The sequence below is a fragment of the Danio rerio genome, chromosome 5 (assembly GCF_052040795.2).
Source record: "Danio rerio strain M-AB ecotype USA chromosome 5, GRCz13ab, whole genome shotgun sequence".
NCBI classification, from domain to species: domain Eukaryota; kingdom Metazoa; phylum Chordata; class Actinopteri; order Cypriniformes; family Danionidae; genus Danio; species Danio rerio.
The window spans coordinates 68,497,051-68,510,563 of record NC_141025.1 but is presented as its reverse complement, the minus strand read 5'-3'; the positions used below and the strand labels follow the sequence as shown (position 1 = coordinate 68,510,563).

The 13,513-nt window shown below is 37.7% G+C and overlaps 2 protein-coding genes across 15 annotated transcripts in view; one reads left to right on the top strand and one right to left on the bottom strand.

Moving 5' to 3' along the window:
• doc2b (double C2-like domains, beta) overlaps nucleotides 1-13,513 on the bottom strand; it is a 408,709-nt gene that overhangs the window by 17,593 nt on the left and 377,603 nt on the right. For all 9 annotated transcript variants that reach the window (XM_087254531.1, XM_087254537.1, XM_087254532.1 and 6 more), the window contains one exon: nucleotides 11,427-11,553. In XM_087254531.1, the coding sequence (XP_087110657.1) occupies nucleotides 11,427-11,553 (127 nt within the window). The remainder of the gene's footprint in view (nucleotides 1-11,426; nucleotides 11,554-13,513) is intronic.
• Nucleotides 1-13,513, top strand: part of si:ch211-209a2.2 — a 142,069-nt gene that overhangs the window by 40,734 nt on the left and 87,822 nt on the right. The window lies entirely within an intron of this gene.

Here is a 13,513-nt window from a genome sequence, read left to right as displayed (position 1 = left end):
TTCATTGTTAGTAAATCCAAACGTGAGAGAAACCTGGCGTACGCAAAGTTTTTGTGTGTACGCAGCATTAATGCATGAGGCCCTTGTAGAAGTCATGGATTTTTTGTAGTAAAAATGTGTATGAACCCTGAGCTATTGGAGAAACAGTGATTGAGCCAATTCAGGCGATGGAGAAGATTGAGAGGCCTTGATAGAGGGGGCTAATGAAGGGAATTTGGCTAGGACACCAGGGCTACACCCCTACTCTTTTACAAGAAGTGCCATTGGATTTTTAATGACCACAGAGACCTCGGCTTAACGTCTCATCCTAAAGACAGCGCCCACTGACAGTATAGCATCCCCTTCACTATTCTGGGGCCTTAGGACTTACACAAACCACAATTTGAGCGTCCCTCGCTGGCCTCACTAACACCTCTTCCAACAACAACCTAGTTTTTCTCATGTGGTCTCCCATTCAGGTACTGACCAGGCTCAGCCCTGCTTAGCCTCAGTGAGTAACCGGTCTTGGGCTCCAGGGTGATATGGCTGTTCAACATGTATATTGAAAAACAAAATGCACAACTAATAATAATTAAAAGCATTATGATTAATACATGTATAGCACTGGCATAATAATACAGTATAGGTGTTGTTGCGCATTCATAGATATATTAATAGAATTGCTATGCTCGATTATAGATATTTATAAACTCACATATAATTAATTTTTAGCATGGACTAGGAAGTGTTACCGAAACACACTATTCATTTGTTGTAGTTTTATGCAATGTCAGCTCATAAATAGGAAGAAATATCTATTAAATCAAATGTTGTGTGCCCTGTCGGTAATTTATTCATTCGCTCAATTAGTTTCATGCACCACTCTCCTCTTCGTTCCAATGTTTTTTTTGTCTAGACATTTTATGGCAGTGCAGAACCAGAGCAGAGATCATCTCAACTGTTGAATGCGAGGTATATCTGCTCTCTCTCTCTCTCTCTCTCTCTCTCACTCTCTCTCTCTCTCTCTCTCTCATGCGCGTGCTCAGAACTTTGTGGAGCCACCAAAGCCGTCAAGCATGAAGTTAATTAGCTGTGGAGGAGGCGCCTCTACTCATCCCCCACACACTGCTGTCTCATTTCCGTCCCCACTGGAGATCACACACACACACACACACACACACGAACATGCTCGCATACACATTGCAGAGTCGCTTCACACAACAAACATGGTTCATACTGTTTACCAGCTGGTGGAGTCCGTCTCAAAGCTAAGAGCAGATCCCAAGTCAGTCTTTGTGTTGTACTTTTAACACCTCTTTTTGTACTGCAGTACTGAAAGCATATCCCAGATCAGTCTGTGAGCTGATCTTTCTGGTGGGTGACAGATAATTAATAGCAAGTGATGAATAGTGCTCCCCGACTTTTCAAAACATCTTAGAATTTCAGGGTTGGATTACATTAGGGTGTACTCACACTAGGCTATTCGAACCATGCTCAGACACGTTTTTTGGTTGGTTTGACAAGTTTGAGTGTTCCTATTCACAACCAGGTTTGGTTGGCCAGTCCTGACCCAGTTGGAAGAGGTGTGCCAGAGCGCAGTTCAGTTGGGCTTTGGCCTGGTACGCTTTTGTAGTGCAAAGCACACCTGAGTGCAAAACTGAGGACCCGACGTCACTTTAAAGGACTGTTTCATAAGGATTTGAAGAGTTCAGATGCAAAAACCTCTAAAGTCCTGTAGCTGTAAACATTGTGTCTGTTACTTGTTTTTTAAATTGTTACATAAAAATAACAGCAAAACTTTTTATGACATCTCTGCTCCACTGACAGACTAGGCAACTGGCACTTTGAAGGTCTAGAAAGGTTGTGAAAAAATTATTGAATCAATCCATGTGACAAGCACAATTTTATGAAGCCATGGAAATTTTTTATTTTTTTGGTCCTACTTTACATTGTGGCGTTAACTTATATGTACCTACAGACAACTGAACAATTTGTTACAATTTACTTATGGCACATTTCCACTGAGTGTTAGGGTGCTTTCGCACCTACACTTTTGTTTCTGAACCTGTCTTGTTTGCCCAGTTACCGCGGTTCGTTTGGCATATGTGAAACCATCAATCGTGGAAGGATCCGCGCCAAATCAATCGCTCCGAGATCGCCTGAATGAGGTGGTCTCAGCTCGATTTAAACGAACTCTAGAGCAGATTGATTGCAGTGAGAAAGCGATACGACCCGAGCGCTGTTATATCAGTGTTTTAAAAATATGTAATAGCCATACGGCTATATGAAGACAAAATTATGAGTAGAACGGGACGTTTCGGTAGTCTCCCGGATGCCCGCAAACGAGTGACAATCTCCCGGTAATCGCGCGTCTCCCTCCTGGTCCTCAAATACGTCGCTCACCCCTCCCCACCTCATCTCTCCTCCCTCTTCAAACACGTCGCGTGCACCTTGTCAAACACCACCAAACCACCACCTCTCCTGACAGGTGAGCGGGACTCTGCAAAATAAACCCTGACACTCTGACCAATGTAAGGAAAGTTTACTCACACGTGACTTTTTTGGCTGTTTTGGTCCGATTAGAAACTTTGCCGTGTGAAAGCGAACCGCACCAAGAGCAAAGAGCAACAATGTAACAATTTTAATCCCTGTTTCGGAACAATTGAATGGATTTACAGGTGTAAAAGCATCCTTACAGTACAGTACAGGTTGGTACTGGTCACCTTTATCAGGCTTGCGTTTCCAGTGCCAAAATGGTACCAATGGTGGGCATTGTGTACAACAAAAAGTTTCAGTTGACGTCATTCTCGCTTGAGGAAATGTCAAAGTAAAGCTCTACGAGTCTTTCACATATTATATGAGAAGCACTGCGTGAGAAAACCGATGCTTTATATACATAAATACTTGTGTATAAATGTTTATTACTAACCTTTCTATGAACATGATTTGATTAGAACTGCGGATCAGTGATAAAAAATAGCCTACTGTACGTCTGCAATTATGAATTAGAATTAACGTTATAAATGCAACATATATGAACACATACAGACCCTTACAGTCTCCGATTTGTTACCAATTATAGAAAAACTACACACAGCATACATTTAATCTTTATTTGGCTTTATAACACTCAACATATAGCCCACAGTCAGAGCAAACCTCTCATCTGTATCTTTAATCTTCAGCAGCACATGTAACCTCTGTTAGAAAGTAATCCCCCCATTTCGAGTTCATAATGGTCCAAAAGGCGATGATAATAGTTAAACATGGCAGTTTGTTCAGGTATTAGGTTGCTGAAAGAATCATTTGCTCCTTTTTTCCCGTATTCTCCTTTGTGTTTTCATGCTTCACTCTTGCGTTTATGCATTTCTGAAAAAATCGGATGTCAGAAGCACTTCAATAATGACACGCACAATATTATCATCATCTCAAGAAGTACGTTATTTAAAATATAGACGCGTGGTAAGTGCATTGAGATGGCCTCTTAAAACACAAACAGGACACAGCAGATCTTGTTCTTCTTGGCTTTGTGGCTGTTCATCAAGATGACAACAAGGTTTGTTTGAGCTCGAGTCGACAATGGCTTGTTATTATATGTATAAAGTATTATGATGTATTGTCTCGTCTGTGTATTTAAAAATGTCGATTTCTTTGTTTTCATTCTCCTGCTTGTGCGCTAGTGACATTTATCTGTATACCAAAAGTATTTAGCTGCACATCTAGCTCTACCTTTTGGTACCCTTTTGTTGTGCTAGGTACCCTTTGCAAAGGGTACCCAATAAGTGGTAAGGTACGGTTTGCATTTAGGTACCTTTTCACAGTGGAAACAGCCATAAAAGCATACCGAACCAAACCGTACCACTCAGTGGAAACGGGCAATTCTTGGGTAAAGGAATGTTTTTACATTGTACTTATTGTAGAATAAATAACTGCATATAATTACAAATATTATTAATAATTTCTGTAAACATTTATAATTACCTTGTTGACCCATCTCACTCCTTAACCCATCTCAAAACCTACCCATACCACCAAACCTGTTTCTAATTGCACCCATATCCCACCCCAGTACCATCAGAAGTGTTCAGGAGTACTGTACATAAACATAGTAAGTGCATTGTATTTATATTTGAATGCAAGTAAACATTAGTTAAGGCCACTTAATATAAAGTGGGACTTTTTTAAACAACTTTATTTAACAAATTATTCACTCCCACTTCAGTCGCCATTGCATATTCCATAGATATGCTTCTCTTTCTTCAGTACATGACAGCACCACTATGCATGTGTGTTGTGTTGACACAAGAGCCAATGTACAGGAAGCCAAACTGAGTAAAAAAGTTCCTGCTCCTTATCTTCTGTTTGCAAACAGTACTGCGCTTTTTATGTTGGCTCTTTATTGTGGTGCTGTCACGTATCGAAGAAGCAGCAGCTCTCCTGAATACGCCTTGGAGACTGTAGCAGAAGTGAATGAGTTGCTGAATATAGTTGCTGTTTTTGTTTTCTGGCACACAAAAGCATTCTTTAATACTAAGGCTGAAGCAATGGTGATGTTTTCACTATCTTTTTGAACTTTCAATCTCTTGAATGCACCATAAAAATGCTGGGTTCTTCCAACACAAATTGATTAAGTTAACTTAATGTTTTTTTTTTTTTTTTTTTTTTTTTACAAATTTAGGTGGATTAAACATAAAACAAGTTGTCCTCCCCAAAAAACTTAAGAATTGTGCCCTTTCAACTCATTTTAAATAGGTAGTTTGAAATGAATGAAAGTCTTAGATGTGTGGAACAGCATGGCGAGTGATTAATGACTGAACTGGTATATTTGGATGAAGAATCTTTTAAGTATACAGTATGACAGGATCAGTGTATGATCAATTGGCAATTGCAAATTCCAAAACGTCATTTTAGAGCTAGTAACAAAGGCTTGAGCGTAGAGTACATCTACACCAATCCAGGTAAATTTGAAAAAGGCTTTTTCATTTACAAAAGCTGTCCATGGTATCCTTTTCTTTTGTTTTTCACAAGTTTTTCATTCACAACTTGATATTTTCTTGTTAATAGACACGTGAAATTTTTGTGTTTATTCACACCTTTTGCATGTCACATTGACAAAAGATTCACATCATGGATTTGCGTCATGGTTTCTGTCTGGCCCGTGATTCTAGTTTTGTTGCTAAATGTCTAACATGGATTTTATTGAGAGAATAGCTGTGTTTATGTGCTTTAGGAAGGCTGAAAACAGCATAGATTAATTCAGTGCCATGTCCACTAGATCCTTTCAGAGGTGCACCCAGCTCTGTGAGTTCATCAACTCCAAAAACTGTACCTGGATGATGAAGGCTTTTAGCGGTACTTCCGACCGAGCCGAGTCCAGTGTGATGAGCTGCAGTCCAGTGTTGGCAGCAGGATTTCCTTTCAGGACACCAACAACTCGCGCTACCTCATAATCATGCTCAAACTAGAGCAAGCTCCTAATTGGTTAATTGGTTAATTAATCTCATCATTCGCGCCGCCTCATTCACACCAATAGCACTGCATACTGTCTATTCGCATCTTTGCATCGACTTAACATGTAAATCACTCGTGCTTGAAGCTTCATCTGCGTCTGCTGTGAACACATCATAAAAATTATTCCGTCCCTATACTGCACATGAGTTAAGATACTTTTAGCTCCTGTTTAGCATTTATTTACTTTTCTGGCTAAAGATTTCGGCAATATGTTGAGGAAAAGAGTTTTTTTTTTTTTAAATGGACGAGCAGTTAGGTAAATTTGCATAAATTTATGTACCATAGGAGTATAAAGTTTCAAAACAAGCAAGAATATAGTACTGGGAGGCATGCCAAAAAACCTCACAGTCTGGAGCATGTACTAACCATCATTAATCTTTAACAATGCTTTCCAAATGGTGAGCATCCAAAACAGCTTTGAACAATGCTGTCCACCATTTTAGCTGAATTGGTAATAATAATAATAATAATTGGAATTCTTTTTGAAAGCCACCATTTTCACATTGACTTTTTTAAATGTATTCACTTTTGGGGAGTGTTTTCAAAAGACATATGTTTTCGTTACCTGAAAACACTCTCTCAGTGTGGACAGAACGTCAAAACATTATAGAAAATATGTGTTTTTAAAATGAAACCATATTAGTGTGGGTGGCACGGTGGCTCAGTGGTTAGCATTGTCGCCTCACATCAAGTTTGCTGGTTTGAGCCTCTGCTGGGCCAGTTGGCATATCTGTGTGGAGTTTGCATGTTCTCTCCATGTTCGCATGGGATTCGTGTGGGATTTGCATGGGTTTCGCAGGTTTCCCCCTTAATCAAAAGACCTGCACTAAAGGTTTTTAGTAAAGGTAATTGGATGAACCTAATTGGCTGTAGTGTATGAGTGTGTGTGTGTGCTTGCAATAGTGAATGGGTGTTTCCCAGTACTGGGTTGCAGCTGGAAGGGCATCCATGACGTAAAACATATGCTGGAATAGTTGGCGGTTCATTCCGCTGTGGCGACTTCTGATAATCAGAGACTAAGCTGAAGAAAAATGAATGAATGAACATAGTAGTGTGGACATGGCAGTTCAGTGTTCTGCAGCAACTACTTGTTACACTACAGTAATTACCTTGTTGCTGAGAAATGCTATATATATATATTTTTAATTGCTATTTAATTTACAGTTCTTTACTTTACTAAATCCAAAAAGTAGCTTAGACTTGTCAAATTGTTAAATATGTTCTTTGCAAATCAAAATTTCTAACATTGCAATAAATCTTATAGCTGGTTGTCTTGTCTTAAAATGTTCATCTTTTAAATTCCCATACCAAAAACTAATGAAAATAGCATACTGTTACTTTACTTTTGCAATCAACACAAGAATTGGGTGAGCATTAATTGGTTATTTACAGTAATAGACTATGAAATGTTTCAACTGACTAATAAGAATCAATAATTTTAGAGAGATGTGTAATAGCAAAAACAGCAAGCATTATTTCAACTTAATTCAATCAGCTTCTGAAAAGTCCAGATTTATATGACATCTTCCTTTCAAGCAAAAGGTACTCTGAGAAAAGGTCCTAGATGAAATCATCCTTCACCCTGTACCTGCTCATCCTGTCAATCCACAGAGCACTTTGACACTGTAATCATCCCTTTAAACCCACATCCATCACCCTTAAATGAAGTAGACATGCCTACAATGAAGTGTATCGAATTGCTTTCCTCAGCGTTTTCCTTCTTGTCCTGCTAAAACATATCCTGCTTGTTTTTTGTATTTTAATGTGGATGTAAGCTCTATTTGTGAAGGTTTTAAGACTTCAGATTAATTTGCCACTATGGATAAATGACTAGGAATAACAACTGGCAGTAAACGGTCAAACTAATAGCGCTACAAAATTGTGTGTTTATGACAATACATTAAAGTTTTAAGAATATGATAGCAGCATAACAAGCTCGTAAGGCAAAAAATGAATGCAATTGAATAAGAACGGATGTCTCATTTCAGTTTCAGTGGCCGTTTTTCTATTATCGCGCCCATGAAGGACAGGATGTTCAGCGGACTGGCCTGGGCTAGGGCTAATAGCTTTGGAGCTCAAGCAGCAGGGCCAAATGCTGCGTTTTCACTGTAGGGCCAATAGATTGCACCCCTCTTTAAAGTACACCCCCCACCTGAATTAAATGTCGCACAACCCGTCCAGTTCAGTGGGATACATAAAGTTAAATCAGAATCACACAGGTGTGTAGTATACTTATGTACACAGCCATATTAGAGTGGTATAAACACATCAAATCCTTTTAAAAAAAATTATCATGTTGAATCAGGATCCAAATCCCAGCAGTTTTGAGTGGGTAAACACACCATGGCTGCATCTGAAATCACTCAGTAGGTACTACATTTGAATTTGAATGTACTACTCGACCGTTATGAAAGTACGTTCTATACAGTATCAATGTGAATAGTATGATTGGAATCGCTTCACTACCATTCATAAATTCTCTCATGGCGCATTATGTGATAGCGTACTTTAGAATCTCGCTGGAAGTAGTAGGTCATCCGCGTACTTCTCGCATAGTATTTTTCGAATTTCGATGTACTGCTCAGCTCGCATACTGTTTTTAGAGTACTATATAGTATAAAAGTATGCAATTTCTTCAACTGATCAATAATGTCTGTGCTTTCTTTACTTTTGCAACTGCAATAGTAAATTAGTGATGGGTCATTCTTGAGTAATTCGTTCATTTTGATGTGACCCAATACCGATGAGTCCTCTCAGGGAGTGATTCGTTCATTCTCGTATGTGCACATTTGCACAAGAGAAAATTAGTTCTCAAAAGAGTCCTCAATCACGTTTGAGTCATTCGTTGTCTTTAATGTGAAAGACGTAAGTCAATCAAATGCAGTCAGAGCCGAAAAACGATTTGATTCATTTATTTCTAGTCCTCGGTTTGTCATCTCTTTACATGCTATCTCAACTCAAAAACCTGAAGACTCAAAAAGTAAATGAATCATGGGTCCTTTCAGCTCAGATTGTGTGCAAGCTTATATGAGACTGTAAGTAGCGATGTTTACATCGACCTATTTTTATGAGCATTTTGGATATGCGCATAAAAACCAGTTGATGAAAACGGCAAGATGCGCATTATTCAATGTGTGCAAGTGGATGGCCTTGTTTCTAGTACTTGGAATGCAACTAAAGGAGTTCCACAGAGTTCAGTATTGGTGCCTCTTTTTTACTATATAATATTGATCAAATATCAAAAATGCAATTTTTCATTATTATGCAGATGACACAGTCATATACACAGCTGCATCTATACCCAATCTGGCCCTTTCTCAACTACAGATCGCTTTTAATGTACTTCAACATGATTTATCTGAGTTAAAACTAGTTTTAAAAGCAGATAAAACAAAACTTATGCTATTTTCAAATTCAAAACAAACCATGCAAAAGCTAGGTCCTATTACTACTCATGGTGCAGATATTGATTTGGTGTCCCAGTACGAATATCTTGGAATTTTAATTGATGATAAACTTTCTTTTAGTTCTAACATTCAGCAATTGGTGAAAAAATTAAAAGTGATTTTAGGCTTCTATTTTAGAATTAAGAACTGCCTTTCTTTTGATGCTAAAAAGAAGCTGGTTTATGCAACATTTATGTCGATACTGGACTTGATATTGGTGATGTTATCTATATTCATGTTTCGTCTCAACGCTGCTTGCATTGGATACTGTTTACCATGGTGCACTAAGATTTATAACAAATTTTAAATCCCTTACTCATCGTTGTGTGCTGTATACTAGGGTAGGTTGGTCTGTTTTGTCCATTCGTAGGCTCAAGCATTGGCGTATCCTAGTTTACAAATCTTCATGTTTACTCCCATCATATCTACAGATTTACATTTGTAAAAAGCCTGTTCTTAACTATGGTCTACGGTTACAGGATGTTTTTTTAATGTCTGTTCCTAAAGTGCGGACTGAAGTGCACCTTTTGCATGCAATAATCTGCAAACACAATTGCAGTTCAAAGAATTGATTTCACTAAATGTTTTTAAAAAGACTATAAAAGATTTAGAAGTTTAAACAGGTTTGTAGATGTTTTAAATAGTTTCTTAGTGTGATTCATGTTAATTGTTTTTTGTTTGTTGTCTGTTGTCTGTTAGACCCAGGTGTCATGTATACTGCCGAATCTTGGCCAAGTCACTCTTGTAAAAAAAAGATTTTTAATCTCAATGTTACTTTCCTGGTAAAATAAAGGTAATAATAGTAATAATAAGTTTTGCAAATGCGTATAAAAAATGTATCCGCATAACTGAGTAGGATAAATTTCTTATTCGATAAGAAAATATGTGCATAAACTAAGATGGAAACACTTTTACCAAACAAATTCCAGTATGTGCAGTCATGTGATTTTGTTATATGAGATTAAGAGATGATAAAAATGTGTGTGAATGAACAAAACAGCAGGCTGACCACATTGTAAAACATCTGAAATTAAAGTTTTGGTCATTCTAAAACTCCTTAACCATTTCAGTATTAGTGTTATAATATTATTAATTATCTCCAGAATCAAGAGTGTCTGTGCTTCGCGTCTTATGCCTTTAAACGCCACCAATCTTTCATTACGTGTCAGCATTGTCGTCTGAGGCGCAGGTCATTTATTAAATAAGGAAAAGATTCACGCAGCTTCTCCTACTAAAGCAGTTAGTTTTTACTGTTGATATTTGGTGCCAGTTAACCAGGAATTGGCGAGTTTGTTTGCTTTGACTCGGATGGAAACGCTGCTTTATTCGCACATCTTTAATGCGATATTCCAGTTTTGCACATAAATTCAATTAGCTTTTTTGGATGGAAACATAGATAGTGTCACGTGAACGAACGGTAATGGTAACAGGTAACAATGAATGATTATTTTCTCTTTCTTATAGCATTCTAATCATGACTTGTAGCATGAACAACATTTGGGCTGGTTGTAGATGCGTTTTGAAGCAACTCATAACATTTAAATAATATTTTGACAAATTGAACAAAATGACATCTCGATGAACAAGACTTAAAAGGTCTGAGTCAGTAAAATAATTCGAACGTTCCATCACTATAGAAAATGGGCATCTTGCTGCAGACCCTCTTTAACTGACTCCATCTTGGCTTTCACCTTTTCACTTGGCTTTAACTCAAAGTAATCAGTGCCAACTGGCCTAAAAAAAAGACCAGCATTTGGCTCCAAGGAAGCCCTGGAATACACTGATCAGGTCCTGGAAGTTATTGTGTTTTTTATGCATGACATTAGAACCACGGCTAATGGAAGCACCCTCTCCTACATGAAAAACAAGGTGAATAAAGCAGTGGTTTGTGCTGATTCTAGCAGAGATGTGCGCCAAAAGCCATGCTATGGAAAAAGACTTCCTGCTGAGCTGGCTTTAGTTTGTGACCTGAAGAAGATTTTAGATATGAGCTATGATGCAGGTACACTCACTTACACACACATACGTTATGGGACTGTGCCCCTCATACATTACTGATTGCATATTACCAATGGAAAATATATATTTCATCGAGGATGTGGCGGGTTTTGAATTGAGCTGCTTTGTGTCAAGTGATACAAGCAGAAATTGTATGTATGATTGTAGGTTTTTTCATTTTCTGGCAACCTATGGGTGTAATACATTGTATTGTAGTGTGGCGTATGTAAGCCTGTCATGTTTTTCTCATATGCTTGATGAATGTGAGGATGTTGCTCCAATCATAATTGATTTCTAATTAGTATGTTGATTCTAATGAGAGTCACTCCTAATCAATCTGATATCTCAATCTCTTCATGAAGCTCTCAAACTTCCTTCAATTTCTCCATCACTCACAGACAACGGCACTGATGATTAGCAGGACTAGCAGCTTCCGTCTGTAGACTGATTCATTTCCTAGAGATGAATTGTGTGGAAGATTGTTTAACTCACAGGAAGTTGTTTCTCCAAGCAGTTGCTGAAGTTCTTGGTCTGGTTGGGTTTGAGTTTCTTTAGGGGGATGCGGGTTTCGCCGATGAATTCGTTGTGGCGGAATTTGTCCTCGTCACACACTGAAATCCTAAATAAAAACAAAAACATTGATTGGATCTGGGCGCGTATTAACGGAACATTTTATCTTACACTGTAAAAAATACCCGTAAATTAGCAGTTTTCCATATTTAGGGATTCATGTTTTTATTTTCCCCCTTTTTATGCTTTTGAATCACATTATGAGACCTTGATAATCCTTCTGACAACTTTTAACCTTAAAACTTGGAAAAAGTGACTTTTATTAACATGTGTTAATTGTTTAAAATGATATATTGTCTGTGTTGGTGTTGTACATAACAGTACAAAAGCTTGTAATAAGCTGGCAGTACATTTCTTGTTATTTTACAGATTTAGTTCTGTATATATATATATAACATTGTATTACTTCAAACTATTAAAATGTCAATAAAAGTCACTGTTAAACTGTAGAGTTAAATTTTCAACATACAATGATAACAGAGCAAAGATTATGGTTCCATAATGCAATTCATAACCGTAAATAAACGTAAAACAAAAAATACGTAAACTGGTAATAAGCAGATATTTTGTACAGTGGTCCACTAAGAGTAAAACTATTTTAGCTCAGCATTTTCTCTTAAAACCTTTTCATAAAACTGCGGAGACAAACTTTTACTAAACAACAGAGATGTCTTAGGCTAAGACAAAGTCCCTTGTCAAATCCAGTTCCTGAAGGGCCGCAGCTCTGCATAGTTTAGTTCTAACCCTGCTTCAACACACTTAGCTGTAGGTTTCAAACAAAACTGAAGGACTTAATTAGTTTGATCAGGTGTGTTTAATCAGGGTTAAAATTAAACAGTGCAGAGCTGCGGCCCTCCAAGAACAGGATTTGACACTGATGCTTTAAGGCAAGTCATTACACTCCACGACCATCTTTGAAACAGCTCTGGGGCAGTATGCTCGGGAATTCTGCCAAGCTTACGATTGATTTCATATTAGGAATCGCCAATAAAATTTAACAACTGACCCTTTAGTTTGATTTCTAAATATGCAAATCACACAAAAACTGCAAACTCATGTCTAGTCTGAGCCCCTCCCCCAGAGTATCATCAGTCTATATCAGTCGATGATTGGCTCCTGTACTAGAAGGTGGGTTTTATTTGCTATATTGACAGTTACAATTTTTCCCATTCAAAAAGATACTACTGACGACAAGTCTTGTGTATTCTAGAGTCTTTTGCTAAGAAGACGCACATGGATGACCTCATTGCTTTAAAAGATGTCACTAACTAAGCTCACAGTGATTGGCTGATGGGGAGGGGAGGAGTCTCTGTCAAAGGATCATTCACGTGTATAGCACAATATTATAAGGCCACATTCAAATAATAATTTCAAAATACAAATATTGCAACATTTAAATAAAGATGTTAAAATGCAGGCTTAGGGGTCAATCACTTTTTGCGTTGAGAGTTGTCTTTCTGTAATGATTTACTAAAGGCTGCAAGCATTTTGTTCGCTACTTAAGCATTTTAACTGCCTTCTGCCCTTCACATTATTGTTGTGTGCTCCCAGTTAAAAATAAAGTCAACTCTGAGCAGAAAGCTTGTTACGTCAGTCTCGTCTTTTTCATTCTCCAATCAAATGAAAGCAGACGCAGGGTTTCCATTAAAGTGACAGCAATGTTTGTGTTGTCAAGACAATTACGGAGACTTTTGTAGATAGAGGAAAGACAAGTGGTTACTGTTTTGAGTTATCCAAAGCGGTATGACTTCACAAATCTTGAATTTCACAATTTTTATTAAAAATAAAATTACAACAATATCATAAGCAACACTCGCGCACAATAGGCAGCTTATTCAGTGGTTGCAGTCACATAAAAAGTGCTTAGTGACAATGTAAAAGCGCATTTGGTGTGATCAGCCGCTTGGATTCTTGCTTTTAATGTTTTAAACATTAAGGATTTTTTACATGTTAGAATATGTTCCATGATCTTTTCAATGTCAACATAATGTCTTAGAAAATTAAGCGAA